The 19,347-nt window shown below is 33.9% G+C and overlaps 1 protein-coding gene across 4 annotated transcripts in view; it reads left to right on the plus strand.

Annotated features, from left to right (window-relative positions):
* Positions 1–19,347, plus strand: part of LOC149775667 (sesquipedalian-1-like) — a 48,536-nt gene extending 29,189 nt beyond the window's left edge. For all 4 annotated transcript variants that reach the window (XM_089942994.1, XM_089942995.1, XM_089942996.1 and 1 more), the window contains exon 3: positions 2,977–19,347. In XM_089942994.1, the coding sequence (XP_089799120.1) occupies positions 2,977–3,357 (381 nt within the window). In that variant the 3' untranslated portion in view covers positions 3,358–19,347. The remainder of the gene's footprint in view (positions 1–2,976) is intronic.

The following is a 19,347-nucleotide window of genomic DNA, read 5'->3' on the forward strand; positions in this document are numbered from 1 at the left end:
ATAAACCAGGGATGCAGGAAATAAATATGAGGGACATAGATCCTGAAAACAGACCAATTGTATTAAGAATATTGACAATCCTTAGAATTATGGACAAGAATTTTATTGACCTTATGGATTCACTAGACAGGAGAGGAGACGAGATCTAGGAAATGAACCCATACTTCTATATGGGAAATTAGAGTGTGGAAGTTTCACTCTGAACATATTGGCACCAGCACCATTTCTAAGAAAGATCAAGAAAGGAATTGCGGAACTTCATTTATCAGATGTCGCGTTAGAGATTCCACAGGAGGCTACAGTAGAGAAATTTGAGAAGAAATTTCATATCAAGGTAACCAGGTCAAGAATGGACACACACCCTGGCTTCTCTACAAAAAATGGAGTGAGAATTCAGGAGACAGATAAAGAAATACTTAGTACACTAAAGAAGTCATTCTTCCTCCGTGGTTTCCTTGTAAGAACTGGTACGAGGGCTGCATATTTCATAGAAAATGCAACAAATGTGAAAACTAAAAATCAAGCCAATACACAAACCAGAGAACCCAATACAACTCAACAAAGTGAAATGCAGCAAAAAGAAGAAAATATACAGGCACCAATACCAAAATCACAGAACAGAGGAAAATGGAAAATTATCTCACAGCAAGACAGAAAGAAATACAAGATCAACACGAAAATCAACTAACAACTCGAACGCCAAACAAGAAACAACTGAAACAACAAACAGGAATACAAGATTATAAACAGCAAGGTCAAAAAGACAGAGCAAGAACTGAGAGGGAACAAAACTGGAAAACAGAAATCTGATCAAGATAAAAGGGCAGAAGAACAGGAACAGACAGAACTGACAACCAAAGGAAAAAGAAGAAAAAGAAAATATGGAGATCCCTACATCAAGATGTACATAAAGACCAATCACAAACAACCTCTGATGACAGTGAAAGAAAAAGAAAAATCAGAGATGTGTACAAACTAACATTTGATGAAGATCTGGATACAACAGAATATGCAATAGAGACATTGAATCGCAGAATGTAATCTGAAATTATAAAAAAAATATATAAATAATTTAAAAATGAAAAATATAGCACATAAACATGCATGAATATAAAAAGATTACAGAAACATGAAATGGAAAATATAGCAATTTAGCACACAGATAAGCCTTAGAGTCATGTATACCCTGTAAGCCTTCAGGTAATCATATCATTATGGAGGGGGCTAACTCAAATGGTCTGGAAAGATCAGACGTGGACCCCCCCCCACCAAAAAAAAGGATGGCACTGGCGTTAAAAACTATGCCAAACAGATCGCCAACATCAATATTTTGTTGCCAATTTTCAAAAGACGTCGCCATTTTCATAATAAGTGCTATCCATTTATCTCAGCAACCTTGGGGACCAAGGTAATATTGTCAACATAAGCGGATGTTTAGATAAGGGGGGGGGTCTGAAATAAATCGAAATTTCGCATACAGGTGAACTTTTTAAGAGATAACCTGTCGTCAATGACTAGGATTTACACTGAGAAAGAAAAAGGAAATTTTTATTATATGAAGAAAATTAGTCTGAAATACACTTGTTTATTGACGACTTACATTTGTGTAGTACACTCCACATTGTGTTAAATAATATACATGCATATGAAAAATCCATGAATTGGAGTATTCGATCATATTCGATTTATGTATCAGTTAAGTCCCATTAGAAAACACAACTGAAATGTATATATATATATATATATATATATATATATATATATATATATATATATATATATATATATATATATATATATATAACGGTAGTTCTCATTTGATCTATATCTCATTGTCAACAAAAACATTTCTCAAAACAATTCACTCTAATATGTATTATCCTATTAGCATGTGGCTGTATAGTTGCTTGTATGCTACATGTACATGTACTTAAATTGGCCTTGATTTTTGTCAGCCAGAGACAACTACTATGATGCCGAGGCTACCAAGGGGATGAGGCTAAATTAAAAAACAAATTAGAAAGTTTAACATTCTTGCAAGGTGTCCCACCTTCATTTAACTTGATGGGCAGACATCTATTATTTTAAAATATTGGAACTTTAATTTGGGTTTTAAACCACCATTGGTAGTGAAGTCATTGTACACATGAACTTTTTTGTTGCAAAAAGTAGACTTTCACGGCACAATAAATATGTTCCAATCACTGAAAAATGAAACAATGCTTTTATTTAAGTTTGTTACCGACTTTCTTTGATCAAAGGTCTTCAGCTTCCTTTGATGAAGGTTGTTATGTTATTAAAAGGTGCCATTAAAGGAATTCTTAAACGGTCCAAACAAGTGCCTGTTTGTCATTGCTGCGGCAACATCAAAAAATTCTAAAACATTGATTGAAACAGAATTTTTTTTTTCTTCATTTGCTTAGTATATATACAGAATGATTGATGCTTCAAAGGTAATCAGTTTTCAGCAAGACTATTTTTTCTGGTACAATTTTCAAAAAGGAAAAAAGTGCCATCGTCAGGTTAATTGTTGTCATTCCCGTTCCCACCTTCAGAGGTGGTCGTTTGTATCTAGTCAGGTAGCACAGCTATTTGGGTTTTATTACAGCACAGAGTACTAAGGCCAGACATCAGCATAAGCAAATTATGATATAACAATGCTGTGTTAGGGTGGTTGGTCAACATGAACAAAGGATTTGTTCATGTAACAATAGATTCAAGTGCAATTTTATCTAAGTTTGCGGCTTCCTGTGTTCATGACTTTCAATTTCTCAACTCCAAACCCAAGACTGTATATACAGTTTTTAACAGCTAAACATGTTGTTAACACCAAAAAGATCAACATTGGCAAAGCCCAGCGCGATCATTGCATCTGTCACAGGGATTTAAAAAAAAGAATACTTTTTTTACAGTTACTGGTTGTTTGATTTTCAGTTTTAACCTATATCATGCATTTATTTATATCTCTTTTTATAGATTCTCTCATGTGCAAGTTATGACTACATGAAACTTGTGAGGTCTGAGCTGCAACAACAATTGACTGAGCTAGATAATGATGCAGATGTTAAACTTTTGAAGGATGCATTGCAGGACAGTAATCACTTCACCCATTTTCATGGAACCACTTCAAATGCATCTTCCACAGAGGGTAAAAATGTAGGTCAAAAGAGATTCAACCCATTTAATTCTGGGGACCCTGCAATGCAGAGAGTCGGCAGGGAATCAAATCTGAGTAACTCGCAGAGCTTTGATGAGAAAAAGCCAAGAACATTTTTAGAGATGCATGAAGAATTTGGAGCTCAAATACAAGAACTTAGTGAATGCTGGCGGAGAAGAAAGAGTAAAAACAATACATAATTAACTTTTTGTTTAGTCATTTTAAAAAATTGTGTTTTTAGCTCACAGGGTTATAAGGCTAAGGAAGATTATGGCATGGCCCTTACTCATTGTTCATTATGCTTCTGTCTGTCAACATTTGCTATTCAGACTTCTAAAAAACTCACTGGACTGATTTCAGCCTTACTTGGCATGGAGCATCATGGATTGATTGACTGGTCAAAACTACTTAACAGAGTTTGACCAAATTTGGCTTTGAGTTTTTTTTCTCCAAATTATGTTGATTCACCATCAAATATGGCTGCAATTAATAAAATTTGAAAAGCCTTTAACTTACTTATTGCCCAACACTGCCTCAAAGAATTTTATGAAATATGACTGAGAACATCCAGGCATGAAGGTCTTCCAAATGTATACAAATGATTCTGCTGCACCATCAAGTATTTCCATTATTAGGAAAAACAGATAACCTTTAAATTACTACTTCTAATAGGGGCCCCGAGTGGCCGAGTGGTCTAAAGCGCTCTTCATTACAGATCACTGCCATCTCACCTCTGTCCATGTCGGTTCGAGTCTCGGATTCGGCTAATGTGGTTATGTGAGAAAGCTTGCTAGTAGCTTCTTGTGGGTCGGTGGTTCTTTCCGGGCTTTTTCGGGGTTCTTCCTCCACCAATAATACTGGCCGCCATGTATGGCCTATCTTGTGCTGAAAAGTGAAAACCCTACAACGACAACAACAACAACAACAACTACTTCTAATAAAATGCTGATACCAGTCTACCCTCATTATGGCAGCCATTACTGCTGTTTCTTAAAAACTGCTTAGCAGAATTTGACCAAATCAGATACAATGTATCCAGAGATGGGGCTATTTCAGATTTGTACAAATGATGCCAATCCATCATGAAATATGATTATGGCTACTAATAATATAAAAAACCAGAAACTGTAAGCAATTGATTCTACACTGCCATCAAATGTGGCCAACATTATAAGAAATAGAAAAACCTTTAAATAAGTTCTTCTAAAAAAAGAGCTTAACAGAATTAAGAGCAAGTGCAGCAGAAAGCATTCTGGGATATAAATCTTTCATTTATGTGGAAATAATGCTTGTCTGTGAAAAATATGACTGCCATTACGAAAAATAGAAAACCATTATTGAATTATTTAAAAATTAATGCCAAACATAATTTGACAAAATTTGCAAGAGCAGCTGGGTAAAAAGGACTTTTTAAGTTTATGCCATCAGAACTGGCCACCATTACTAAAAGTAATAAGAATCTTTAACCAAATTATTTTCCAAAGCACTCAACAGAATTTGAACAGTGTTGACTGAAAGCATCCTGGCAGTCACGTTCTTTAGTATTGGATAAATTACACTTTTGTACAATCAAATATGGATGAAAGTACACATTATTTTTAAAAACAATTTTCATAACATGTGCAATCAACAGTATATAAAGAACTTTCTTCATGAAACACGTATCTCTTCCAGATTTCTTGACTATCTGTTCTTGCATTTGGCTTCCATAAACAGATGCCAGCCAGATGAGGGATCCAAAGCCAGCTTTGGCCTTTTGTTAACTGTTGTATTTGACCCAGTATTTAGTTCAACAATGTCAATTCTTAGGAATAAAGATGTTAGAAATGTATATTTATTATAAATCTTTCTTAATCAGACATAAATGTTATGAGATTTTCCATTGACTTGTCCATCTATTATAATGACATTCGCAGCTTGTTTTCTCCAGCATATAACTTTGCAAAGCTTGGAATTTTTTTAATTCATTGCTTGCTCAGAGTATGCTATCTACTGTGTCCCATGCTCAAAGATCATGGTCAGAGCAAAGGACAAACTGTGTGACCTATTTTGATACTTGTCAGCAACTTCTGAACCGTCATGGATGCTTTGATGACACTTTATTATGAGAGAGTGTGGCTCCAGGCACCAAGGTCAGGATTGAATTAAAAGAAAATGTAATATTGCGGCCCGTTTCATCTTTTATTTCTTGCTATAAAACAGATTATTCAGCGATAACACTAAAACTATTGATATCTGCAGTACCCAGAGGTCCTGGGTACTGGAAATTAATTCAGATCTGTTAAAGCAAACATGAATATATTTAGCTGGTAAAAGGATGTAAATCTAACACAGCAGAAAAATACTGTTATGAAGGCAATAAGAAAAACCCACTTCAGGTGAAATTATCTTTTAATGAACAATTGTTTTTTTAAAACTCCTTAATATGATTATTTGATCAGAATCAATTAGTTATTCTCAAGCTAAGGCAGAACAGGAGTTCAGAATTGAAGGAAAATTGAAGCTCAAATACAGACCTTAAATGCTTCAGTGAATCAAAATAATAACCCCACTTATATGTTGTTGTTGTTGTTGTTGTGGGGTTTAACGCCATTTTTCAGCACGATAGGCTATACATGGCGGCCAGTATTAATGGTGGAGGAAGAACCCGGGAAAACCCCGGAAAGAACCACCGACCCACGAGAAGCTACTGGCAAGCTTTCTCACATGCCCACATTGGCTGAATCTTAGACTCGAACCGCCGCAGACAGAGGTGAGATGGCAGTGATCCGTAACGAAGAGCGCTTTAGACCACTCGGCCACTCTGGGCCCCCACACTTATATGAATAAGTGAATAAAAAAAACAGATTTAGAAGAAATGAGAAGAAAAAAAGAGGTTGAATTTGTTATATTAAGATCAAAAGCAGGTCAGGTGAAAAAGTCGCAAAATATTTCCATAACCTTGAAAAAAAGAAAAATACCAAAACAAAAAAATTAAGAGTTAATTATAGAAGATGGAACAAGGGTAACAAGTCAAAAAGATATATTAAATCAACAGAAAGATTTTTATGAAAAATTATGCAAAAAAAAATTATTTACAAACTCTTAACCACTTTTCTAATCATGATACAAACCTTTCAGATTTTAAAAAGGAGCTCTTGTGTAGGTAACTTAACTTTTGCATAATGGGGGTGGGGTTAGCACTGAAAATATGAAAAAGGAGACCAGCCCTGGTTCCGGTGTATTTACCATTGAAGTCTGCAAATTATTTTGGAAAGATCCTGGCAGCTTGCTCTTTAGGTCTCAAAATGCTGGATATTATATGCAACATTTTTCAAAATTTCAGTCTCAGGGAATTATTACATGCATTCCAAAGGAAGATAAAGACAGAAAATTCATTAAAAATTGACCAATTTCACTACTTAATGTAGATTTTTATGAGATTGCTTGGGCAGCAATTGCTACTGGGGTCAAGGAAGTCCACGTCTTTATTACTTGTTACGACTATTGTCTTAAACTAAGTAACAGAAAAGAACAAAAATCAACAAATAATTTATTTCCCTAGAATACAAAGTTTAAATTTAAAAGGAACTTACATTATTGTGAGTTAAACCCCAAATGGTCCTTAAAGTTCTATCAAAGATCTAAATATATAAAGTTCCATTGGTATTCCAGATGTATTCCAATATTGAATGTACTGATGTGCCTTTATAGTCTCGAATGAGTAAATGTACCAGTGGCCTGGATTGTGATGATGTACTAACAGTCATTTTGATGTATCACAGTAATATAATCCAGTAATGTCCTTGTCAGAATTCACTATAATTTCAGAATAATGTTTTTGCCCAAGACTATTATGGAGAACTTTGTAATTCCAGTGAATAATTGAATAAATAAATCCACGCAAGTGAAAAACTGAATACAACACTAAGACTAGCTTTGCTTCAAGATGTTATGGCAAGAATGAGTCATTTTTAGATAAACAAGATTATATACCCCTCTACTTGACCTAGGTCACAAGGACCATTTCCTGAAAATACTCTGTCTCTTAATGGAAATTTCCATTCTAGTTGTGTATAGGATGAGAATCAAGATTATAAGCATGTTTGCCAATAATAATGGTCAAAATAACTAACTTAAACTGTTAGAGAAATATTAGCTAAATATTATGTTGTTTTTAAAAAGATGCTACTGGTCAGGTACAACATGAACTTGATTCTGACGTAACATATAATGATTAAGAAAAGCCAACAGATAATACCAATTAAATATACATAACATACTAGTGACAGTCAAATGGGTTTTGTGAAAGGGAGATTCGTTGGTGAAAATACCAGAATTTTGTATGACCTGATGCTTTATCTTGAGGGGAAAAAAATTAATCTGGTCTTCTGCTACTGACTTCAGAAAAGTTTTTGACTCGTAGAATGAAACTTTTTATGCCCTGAAATCTTTTAACTTTGGTGAATCTATTTGTCAGTGGTTCAGATCATTCTGCAATAAATTAAAAAGTTGTGTCATGGACATTTATCCTTATTCTTTAATTTGGAGAGAGGTTGTTGCCAGGGAGACCCTTTTAGCACCCAACTTATTTATAATAGGAATTGAACTTCTTGCAGTAGAACTAAAAAAATACAAATATTACAGGCATTTTCTGTAATTAAATGGAGTTCAAATTAGGGTGGTATGGTAATGATGCTTTTTTATTATTAGACGGTTCTCCTTTCTCCTCAACCATGCAGCTTTTAAGTGATTTTGTCTCAGTATTAGGTCTGTACAGCAATGTTTCAAAATCAAAAGTTACTTGAATTGCAAATAAAAAAGTTTCTAATGAAAAATTATGTTCAGAAATTGATATTAACTGATCAACATCCAATTTTAGATTACTGGGAGTTGATTTCTCTTTGAATTAGGAGGATATGGTGGAACTTAATTATTTGACTAAGTTGAAGGAAGTCAAGAAATTGCTCGGCTAATGGCGCAGAAGAAATTTATCCCTTATATAAGCTGTTGGAAAATTTACTTTGATAAAATCCTTGATTTTGCTAAAATGTTTTCATCTTTTTTCTGCTCTACCAAGTTCTCCAAACCATATCAAAAATGAACTGAATACATAATTTTTCAAGTTAATGTGGGATGGCAAAAGCGAGTTCGTAAAAAGAGATGCTTTTATTGCTTTATTTAAGGAAGGGGGATTAAATATGATTCACTTGCATTCATTTGTGTGTTATATAAAACTTTCCTTCATTATGCACCTTTTACTTAGCAAAGATGGTTTGTGGAAAACCTGGTTTCTGAACAAATATTTGGAAAATATATACATCAGACAATTTCATAAACTAATAATTTTATACAGTACTTTGCTCTTACCTCAAAGACTTGGAAAAAGAAAAAAGTTTGCTTGAAAGTGGAAACAGTTTCCAAGTAATTCTTGACATAACTTCATTTTTTTCTACTTATAACTTATATAACTTGTAAGAGAAAAGAATACATTTATTTATAAATATATATATATATATATTAAAATACAAAAACCCAATTCTAAACATGAAACTTGGTTAGCAGCTAGGGTGTGCAGTTAGTGTAAATGAAACTAGACCCACTCTTGTTTTGGCTAAACTTTATGCAGAAGACAAAGCTGATTAGTTTTCAATTTCCTAAATAGAAATATTGCCACAAGCCAGTTTTTTGAAAAAGATTAAGAGATAATGATAAATGCACCTTTTGCAAGGAAGGAATGGAGCAAATTGAGCACTTATTCTACGACTGTTCATTTACTGAACATTATCAGAAATAATTTGTGGAATGGTTCCAAACTTAAAATCCAGATTTTATAATTACATGAAAAGATGTTTTTATAAGAAATAACAACTTTGATGATCTTAAAAAATTCCTAAATATTGTTTGCAAAATATGTTATGTTCAGATCTCAATGTGCATCAAAAATCCCAAATCTCAGCCTTTATAAAAATTGTGTTTTATCATACAAACAGCTGGACCAAAGTGAATAACAATAGTGACAAGTTTACGAAAAAGTGAACTCTTTTGTCATCTTTTGGTTTGAGTTCTTAGTTTTTCTTTCCTTTACATCAAACAAACAAACAGGCAGTTTAAAACACTTTGGGATTTGTAAACAAGTGGTTCTTTGTGTACAATGTTTGTGAGTGTATGTGGCTGCTTGCATGAATGTGTGTATTTGTTGTGCCTAAGTAAGGAAGCATATGTAAAGATCAGGATGGAAAATAATTTTAAGATAATGCCCTATACACCTGGTCAGGTGGTGTTGCTGGAGAACATGTAAAATCCTAACAATTTGTGTTCAGTAAAAAAAAAATCATTGTGACCCATTTCTGTGTGACTTCATTTCATGTTTGGTCTGACACTTTGGAACATTTGGAGATATTTTCTTGAGATTTTACAAATATACATGACTAGATGGTTATACTTTAGTCACTTTGAAGTTTAAAGCTCAAAATTAAGAGTAAAATATATAATTAAAAGACATCTTTGTCCTGTTTCTTTGGCATGCTGAAGGAGCCAATTTGATAGTGATCCACATTACTCAAATTGGACTGGAAAAGTAAATACGGAATATATTAAGTTCTTCTTCAGGTAAGTTAATTGATATGTAATATGTTAGGAGTGCATCCTTTGCCCTTCCAAGCTAAAAGATATCTTTTGGGTTGCTTTGGCAACAGAAGTGCAAAAAGGTCATTTGCTTGCCAAGGTGGAAGTCAGAGTATAGTGACCTCCCTTGGATAGAGAAATATGCACAAAATCCAGCTGTTTACAAGTTATAACTTACACTCTTTATTTAGGCTTTGAAAATACAGTGTTGTGCCTTTTCATTAGTTGAGCAATTTTTGGATGTTTTCTCACCTCTGGGAAGTATACATAGGAATTTTCTTGTTTTTTTTTTCTGTCTTCATTTTAGGTGAATAAATAGCACTTCCATGGTCACATGATGTTCTTATAATATCAACATCATCTTAATTCTTGCCCAGTGGTCTAAAGTACTTAAAATTCACCTTAGTATTTGACCTCATCTATAAATTCTGCCAAGTATTGGATCTGTTATTACATCATCTAATGTCATTCACATAATTTCTGTTCCAAATTTTCTTTATAATGTCCTCTTTACATAACACTGTGCTTGACTAATTTAACCCATATGTGCCGCTGTTTTGATATCTCATACATGTGTCAACACAGCAGGATTAAGTGCTTCAGGATCAAGTAGCTAAAGCTGCTGAAAGCAGTCTTCCTCTATAGATTGTATGGGATGCAGTTCAGGCCATACATGTGTTATTTGCCTAAATTTATGGGATGCAGTTCAGGCCATACATGTGTTATTTGCTTAAATTTATGGTATGCAGTTCAAGCCACATATGTGTTTTTTGCTTAAATTGTATGGGATGCAGTTCAGGCCATACAGGTGTTATTTGCTTAAATTTATGGTATGCAGTTCAAGCCACATATGTGTTTTTTGCTTAAATTGTATGGGATGCAGTTCAGGCCATACATGTGTTTTTTGCTGGTCTGGAGATTTATGAGTGACGATCACTGCCATGATGAATGAGAGAATGCTAAGAAGCACACAATCAACTATGCAGACACCAATAGCAATGCTTCTGTTGATAATTTTGTTGATTATTTCCTTTTGACTGAATCCTAATCCTTGTATGTGGAAAGCTTGCCATTTCTGGAAATTTAGTAATCCCAGTCATTACAAACTTCACATAGCATCAGTGACCTTCGTTGCCAAAATTAGAAAAGGAGTGATATTTTTGGAAAGGTATTGATTAAGAAACTTGAGCTCAAAGTCCCAATATTTTGACAATCTATAACTTTAATTAAAAAAAGCTAGAATCACTGAGTTTTAAAAAAATTTCTTAACTCGTATCCTTCTATTAGACTACCAAATTTAGATGACATAAACGGGCTGTATGTGTGATATCTGAATAGGGGTTTTTGAAAGTATTGGGACTGTTCTAATTGTAGCAACAAGGGTGATGTTAGGAATTCATGGCCAGATAATAAAACCTTTTGGACCAATACTGAGACAGGACCCTGGTCCATGTAGACCAGTAGTAGATATACCATCATGGACAGACGAAACATCATTCCATGCCAATTCCATCCCCAAACCTGGCTATGCATGGTGATCTATTTTCCTGGTAGTACTTGTCCACAGTTCCATTATGAGAGTTTGCATAGAGACTGGGCCAGGATCGGCATGGTGCAGTGGCCCATATGGACCCGTCTTGGAAATTCATAGATCTCCAAATTGGATATTGTCTTGACGTACACTATACATATAGTCTTGACCTACACCATGTACTACAGTCTGGTCGAGTTACTGGCATTTTGCACAGTATCATAAGGTTAATTTCACGATCCAAGTGTCAACAGGCCATTCTTTTTATAACAGCCATTACCACAAAACATTAACTTGGCTTTCTAAGCTGTTAACAATTACATCACTGGCCTGCTAATGCTTAAATCTTCCTTTTGTTTAGGAACCCATTTTTGACATGCAACACCCAGTTACAGTGTCATAGCATTTGGCTACATACTTGACTTGGTCTAAGTGAATATGTTTCAGCAATCTGAACATAGTCGAGACCCCTTCATTGAGACCCCATCAGTGACTTGTGTGTGAGTCAGTCTAACATATGGCTCACATAATCATTGGGGAGTCTCGATCTCGGTCCTTAATGCTAGAGTTGCATCTGTCAAGTTCTAGCTCACAGATGAATACCGATCATCATCAGGGCTGCCAAAAGACCATTGCAAGGTCATCCTCAAATTGCAGTTTATATGTTACAATACCTTCTGATATGGCCAGACACAAGAATAAGAAAACAGCCTGTCAAAAGGTAAACCTCATACTGACCCTGCAACCATTGGCATGATCTAGGGAGAGATCCAGCTATTTTTCCTGACATACTTCACAAATAAAATGATAGCATATGAGAATGGCTGTTCCCCAGCTGATATTATCCAAGCAGTGGGATGGAGGTCAAAAATGATATTCTCAAGTATTTATTTTTATAGGCTGTTACCTTAAAAGGGCTCAGTTTTATAGGGGAGGGGGTATCTATACCAGCAGTATGACAGGTTACTTTCCAAGGTTGTTCAGGACAGCTTTATAACACTGTGGCTTGCTTTTCTTTCTCAGGATATGTGGGAATGAGTGTGTGTGTGATTTTGATTTTTAGTATAGCTTTAACAATTTTTCAGTCATATCACTTCAATGTTTGCAGTGTGACATTTGATAGTGATGTCTAGCACTGGGGCATCATGCCACAGACTTTTAGCATGATGTCCCACCCAGTCATATTATTTTGACACCAGGCTGACCAGTCCTAACACTAACCTCTTAATGCTGAGCACCTAGTGAGGCAGCTGTTAGTACCATTTTTATAAGTCTTTGGTATGACTGCTAGGGTTCAAACCATGGGCACCAACATGATTTTTTGCAAAAGGGGGGGGGGGTCAGTCAGTCATGGCCAGGAGAGGTAGCTGCATAGTTCTGTGCATAAGCGGTCTGAAACTAAAGCTAATATTTACTAAGCATTTTGAACAGAATCTTGTGACATATTTTCAGCTTCATTTGCCTAATTAAACTTGTTGGAATTTATGTTTATATTTGCAGATTGATTTCCAGGTGGGTCACATGACCCCCCTTGACCTATGCTGCGGGCACCCATGGTTTAAACCCATAACCGCCCGCATCCGAGGCAGACACTCTAACCACTAGGCAACTGGAGCGGCCTTGTGGGAATGAAATTATTTCACTAATCTGCATCATGCATGTAAATCATGTGTTAAATTTGGCCCATATCTTATGTGAAACTCTAAGTTGCTTGTCTTTGTCAAGAGAATGGAGATTCTGCCAGCTCGTGGGTGGGAATTTGTAAATCCCATTTCCCCTTACCTATTCGCCTTATATATTATTATCTTGTATTATATTAAAAGAAGAGACATATTTGTTATATTGAAAAAATGTATTTTGCTCCATTAGGCTGGATTTAAAGATAAATGTCAAGCATGCTATAAAGCATCAAACACAAGCTATTATTCTCAGTACATTTTTTTTCCATTTGTTACCATACAGTCAGTGAGAGTTTAAAAATTGTTAAACCTAGAGGGACTTGGCCCCACAAATTAGACCACAGTAGAAAGTATGTAGTTAAGTTTTAGCCAAGATATGCCAGAAAATATTTTTAACAATTTTGCTTATGCCCTTATTTTTTATTTTTTTTTAGCTGTTAGTTTATCAAATTTTTCAAATTGAGACAATCAGTTTACAGAAATTATTACAATAAGTTGTAGTAATGTCAGTTGATTTTAAGACATATTTCAGATGCCAACGACTCAGAAATATTATTCAAGGTACTTGAAAACATGAATGTTTTCGAAGCACGCCAATTTGATTGTGTATGAGAATATTTTTGTACACAAATGAGCATTTTAATGGCTTATTATAGTTTTTTTTTATTTTCCTACTTTATATACTAACTTTTACATTGAATCCAGCTGCAAAAACCAACACCGATCAGCAGTCACATTTTGTGAAAGCAGATCTGGGTCTGTGCAGTTTGCAGTTGGGCTCAATATGTAACTAAGCAATTATAGATGGTATAAAATTGTCACCTTTTGTATGGTATTGAGGGTAAGTTTTGATACTACTGACTCTACCATTATTACCTATCTCTGAAAAGAAATAATTTTTTCTGATTCATGATAAGGACGAGATCTTATCAAGCACAATCACTCAAGTTTCTTTTAATATCCTTGTCATTTAATAATTTCATTTAATATCCTTGTCATTTAATAATTTCATTTAATATCTTTGTCATTTAATAATTTCATTTAATATCCTTGTCATTTAATAATTTCATTTAATATCCTTGTCATTTAATAATTTCATTTGTTGTCAACAGGATTAGTATGACTAAATTATTAGCAAGCTAATTTCCATTTTTTCTTTTCTGTTGCATTGTAATAATGAAATTTTAAATTCGGAAGATGATTTTTTTTGTTCGTGTTTCATTTATACTTTTTTTACTTTGAAATATTACATTGTTGTGATACCAAATGCAACCTTTGACTCTTTTGTCATTGTGACAAAGAGTAAATAAATCAGGGTATTAATGGGATTGAAAACAAAACAAGTGCATTTTTGGCCACAATATATATATATTTTCTTATTATGATAAAAATAGAAACTTTTGAACATGGATCAGATTTTGATTGATAATATTTATTACGAGTCAGGGTATTGTCAATTAAATGAAAAGGAAGAGTTGTATATCTCATAGATTACAGCAAAGATCTTTTTAAAAAAATATAATCTACAAGCAGTATTAGTTTCTAGGTTTACTGTGATGTGGTCACTGATGACATTCAGCATGACTATTAAGTTTCACATTGAACGGGTTTTCATTCGTTTTCTTTCTGGATTTCCCCTATGTAAAGGTGTCTGCATTTGTCTGACGATATCCACCCTGCATTCATTTTCTATCTTAAAATCTACTTTGCAAGCCACACACAATTCAAACACAGGACCTTTGCTACTTGCCTCGTTACTTGCCAGCACTGACTTTTTAAGCTCTGATTTCTAAGCATGGTTGAACTTATTATTTTTTAACATGGTTTCTTATTTAACTTTGGGAGAAAATGCACATTTTGGCAATTTGGTATGAATTGACCTAAAAAGATAAGACAGTGTTTAGTCAGTGTCTATTTTTTTCATACATCCAACAAAGGTCAGATGATTTTTATTCAGCAACTCATGGGCTATCATGGACAACCTTTGATCCCTTTATTACTTGTAACGCCTCAACAAATATCCCACCTTTGGCTATAAACTTGCTGAATTACAAGGTAATTTACAGCCTGTTGTTTAACAATTATTATTACACAGCATTATTATTATTGCACAGAACACATCATTGCACCAGTCTTTACACTTGTGGAACAGTTCTGGCTTGTATAATGTGTAGAGAGAACGCATAAAAACAATGTATTTCTTTTTTCAAATTTTCTGTTATACGTGTATTTGTTGATTTTCAAAAGCTGTCACTTTCAATTATAAAATGGTGTGTGCAGTAACTAGACAACCATAAGAATATTTTTGTCCTACCACTGGTACAATCACCTGACTGTATATCATAGCTGTCTAGCTATTATCTGGCTGGTTGCCTATCTAAGTGTGCAATACGTGTTTTCGTTAGGTCTGATGTAATAGTAATCAGTGGACCTCACCAGTGACCTCAGAGTTAAGTTTGAAGATGATCCAAGTTTGTATTGAAACCTGGATAAAAATAGGTAATTTATAGGGAAATGTAGCTTTATTATACAGAGAGGAAAGAAAACATGATCAAAACAAGCACTGTGAAGCAAGTCACTGTAACTAGCAAGAACTTTCAAGATCTACTGAACCCTTTTTCAAGATAGGTGACACAAGAAATAACAGTTTTAAATGCAAAAATGTAAACAAAATAGTTTGTGTCATCTGTCATGAGAAAGGATCCATAAATCTTGAAAGCAGTTGGTCAGTTTCTGTCTTGCTGCATCTTGCTTTGCCATGTTTGATGATATATATATATATATATATATATATATATATATATATATATATATATATATATATATATATATATATACACACACACACACACACAATGCTGTCTGGCATTTTTGCACACCTAAGGTTTCCATCTCCAATATTGAAGCAAAACACATACTGAATTTGACCGATTGATGAAAATAAAATACAGCAATGCTTACCATTTGAAAAAAGGAAATTGTCACCAGAATATTTTGTTCAAAATAATACTAAATTTGGACTCAGGGGATACCACCCCCATGTTTTCCTGACTCGCGATATATCAGCCTATTCTGTGCACAGCTTTGAAAAGATGTAATGTTTATCCAGTGGGCTATAGAAATGAAATGCATTACTTTGGACTGTTTCTGTCAGCAGTTCAGTCAAGTAATTAGGTCAGGTTTGTTGCTAGTTTCACAGAATTCAACCTAAAAATGCCAATAAATGGCAACAGATATTAAGCAAACTAAACTGATCTTGTACAAAAGTTAGTAAAGTTCAACATTTTATAAAAAATAAGCTATTATGTGGAAGACAAACAACAATGAATAGGATGCACTGTGTTTACGTCTTGTTGATGGAGGAAAATTAGTACAGAATTTAGAAACAGACTGTACACCTGAGGAATTTCTTGAGAATTTATGTTCTAGCAGCAAGTTGACACGATGGGTAGCAGACAATTTTGTATGTGTGGGACAACTTCTTGCAAAATGGAAACTTGGAGTAAAATGCAGTAGTTTTAAGGTATACATTTCCATCTTTTATATAATGTATTTATTTGTATGATTCTAAAAGATACATAGTAAATTGGATTTTCTGGGTTACTAGTTCAAGAAGGTCATAGAGTGGGTCTTCATGTTAACATTAATAAATCACATTTTCATATGCATTTAGAGTCGAAATGTGGGATATTTGTGTACTTTTTATGAAAACCACTTTCCTTGATTAAAGTGTGATCTTTCTTTCTTGATACAAAATGGATTTTTGAAGCAAATAACATGTAATCCAATGTTTACATAAATGATATATTGTTTCACATAAATACCCAATGTACAGAATTGGCCAGCATGGATATATATATATGTGTGTGTGTGTGTGTGTGTGAAATCTCATTTTGTATAAGTCATAATAATCTCAGAAGTTAGATTTTTAAAAATAACTGGTTCACAGTGGTCATTCATTGAATGGTCAGCAGAGCCATAACTTGTGTCTGCCATGCTATAGCTAAAACCACCTCATAATGGGTTATATCACAAGAAAGGAGCTGTAATAATTCTGCTTTTATACTAACCAAATTACGATAAGGTATATTTTTTGCAAGTCACATTAACATGAGTTATAATATTCCAAAAACCATTTTTAAATAAAAGAAGTTAAGTAGCAATTTTAAAGATAAAATTCATGAAGTGTAATGGTATCCATGACTATACCTGCATAACATCTTAGACTGTTATACTAAGGTCTCAGATACTGAGGGACAATATTATAATGGAATCCATGACTATATCTGTGTAATATGGACCATTTTATACAGAGGTACCTTATGTTGAGGGACCATTGTATAATGATATCCTTTATCATACCAGTGTAATATTTATACTAAGGTGCCAGATACTGAGGGACAATTGTATAATGGAATCCATGACCATACCTGTGAAATATAGACTATTTTATACAGAAGTATCTTATGTTTAGGGACAATTGTATAATGGAATCCATGACCATACCTGTGTAATATGGACCATTTTATACAGAAGTATCTTATGTTTAGGGACTGTTGTATAATGGGATCCTTGATCATACCAGTGTAATATCATGGACCCAGTTTCACTGAGGCACCTTATATTGAGTGACAACTGTATAATGGACTCCATGACCATACCTGTGTAATATCATGGAATCTTTGACCATAGCTATGTAATATCATGTACCATGTTTTGCCGAGGTACATTATATTGAGAGACCATTGTATAATAGGATCCATGATCATACTGGTGTAATATCATATCATGTGCTACACTGAGGCATTTTATATTGAGGGATTGCTGTATAAAACTATCCATAACCATACATGTGTAGTATCTTGGACTTTTTTTATACTGAGGTCCCTTATATTAAGGGAGAAGTGTATAATGGGATGCATGACCATGCCTGTGTATTGTCAGGGACCCTGTTATACTGAGTTGCCTTCAATTGAGGGGCCACTGTAATAGTCACATTATTTATAATGCTTATTGGAAATTATGTTTCCCTTTCTATTTATAATGCTTATGGGAAAGTATATTTCCTTTTTAAATAAATATAGTCATGTGACTCCTTACACCCTAGTGTTGCATTAAAAATAGATAAAAAGCATAAATGTTAATATTCCTCTCCTTGTCATTGAACTCTTTCCTTTTGCATCCAACTAGGTTGTTCAAGTTTTTTGTTGCTTTATATTTTACCTTATTAATAAAGAAGTTATCTTACATAATACAATATTGTTCAGGAAATTGTTTAAGATAAGTAGTGAAACCTCTTAAGACTGAAAATCTTTAAGGACATCATTAAAGATTGGTGTTTCGGTTTTGTATTTCTAACTGGAAAGTCAGTGTCCACCCTAGACTGTGATGTAACCAGCTTTATACATAATTGCATGTTTATATTTGCCTTTATTATTTGTATACCATGTAGTGATTCTTATTTTTTCTATTGAAGTTTGTATTGTACATTTCTTTAATTAATGTTTATTTTGTTAAGTCGTAACAATTATCATTGATTTTGTTATAACACAATAATAATCATGGATTTGAAAAAGACGACATGGCAGCTAGTTGTCAAAACTTATCCCTATGAGCTAATTGCCTTCAGCTACTTTCATGTCACTGGTAGATCACTTGCTATAATGTTTATTTTATGAGATTCATTCCTTTTGTTTTCAAGGTAGAATTTTTGTGGGGCCTTTTTTGGATAGCAAGCTATAGGTTATCACTGACAGCAATATTATTATTATGTATTTAACAGTCAGATACTTTTTATGTTGGTAGCTGCATTCAACTGAAACTTTTTAAATATGTACATTATGTCAAAACTTTGTACCTGGATAAACTATGAGTTAATAGCATAGGTACTTAAGCAAACAGCTAGTTTATAATGACATTCATAGGGAAGAAACTGTGTTGTGAGGAAAACTTGTATCATTTTTAACAGTTACCAGTACTTGTAATTGTACTAAAATTAAAGAATGGTTTATTTGGGACTAGAAGATAATGTTAGTTTAATGAGGTTTCAATCTTGACTGGTGTCACTGTTGTACAATGCAATTTACTGACGTTTCAATCATTAGACTGAGGTACGACTCTTTACATTACAATTTACTGATGTTTCAGTCATGACAGGTGTCACTGTTGTACATTGCAATTTACTGACATTTCAGTCATGACAGGTGTCACTGCTCTACCTTGCAATTTACTGACAGTTTAGTCTTGACAGGTGTCCATGGTGTCCATCACAGTTTGCCAAATGTGACCTGTTGTTTTTCTTTCTTTGCCTAATGTAAGCTGAAAGTCTCTTGGGCTGATAAAAAAAAAGAATTAAAATACATTAACTTCCAATA

This window comes from Sinohyriopsis cumingii, chromosome 19 (assembly GCF_028554795.1).
Source record: "Sinohyriopsis cumingii isolate HCF-2022 chromosome 19, ASM2855479v2, whole genome shotgun sequence".
NCBI classification, from domain to species: Eukaryota; Metazoa; Mollusca; class Bivalvia; order Unionida; family Unionidae; genus Sinohyriopsis; species Sinohyriopsis cumingii.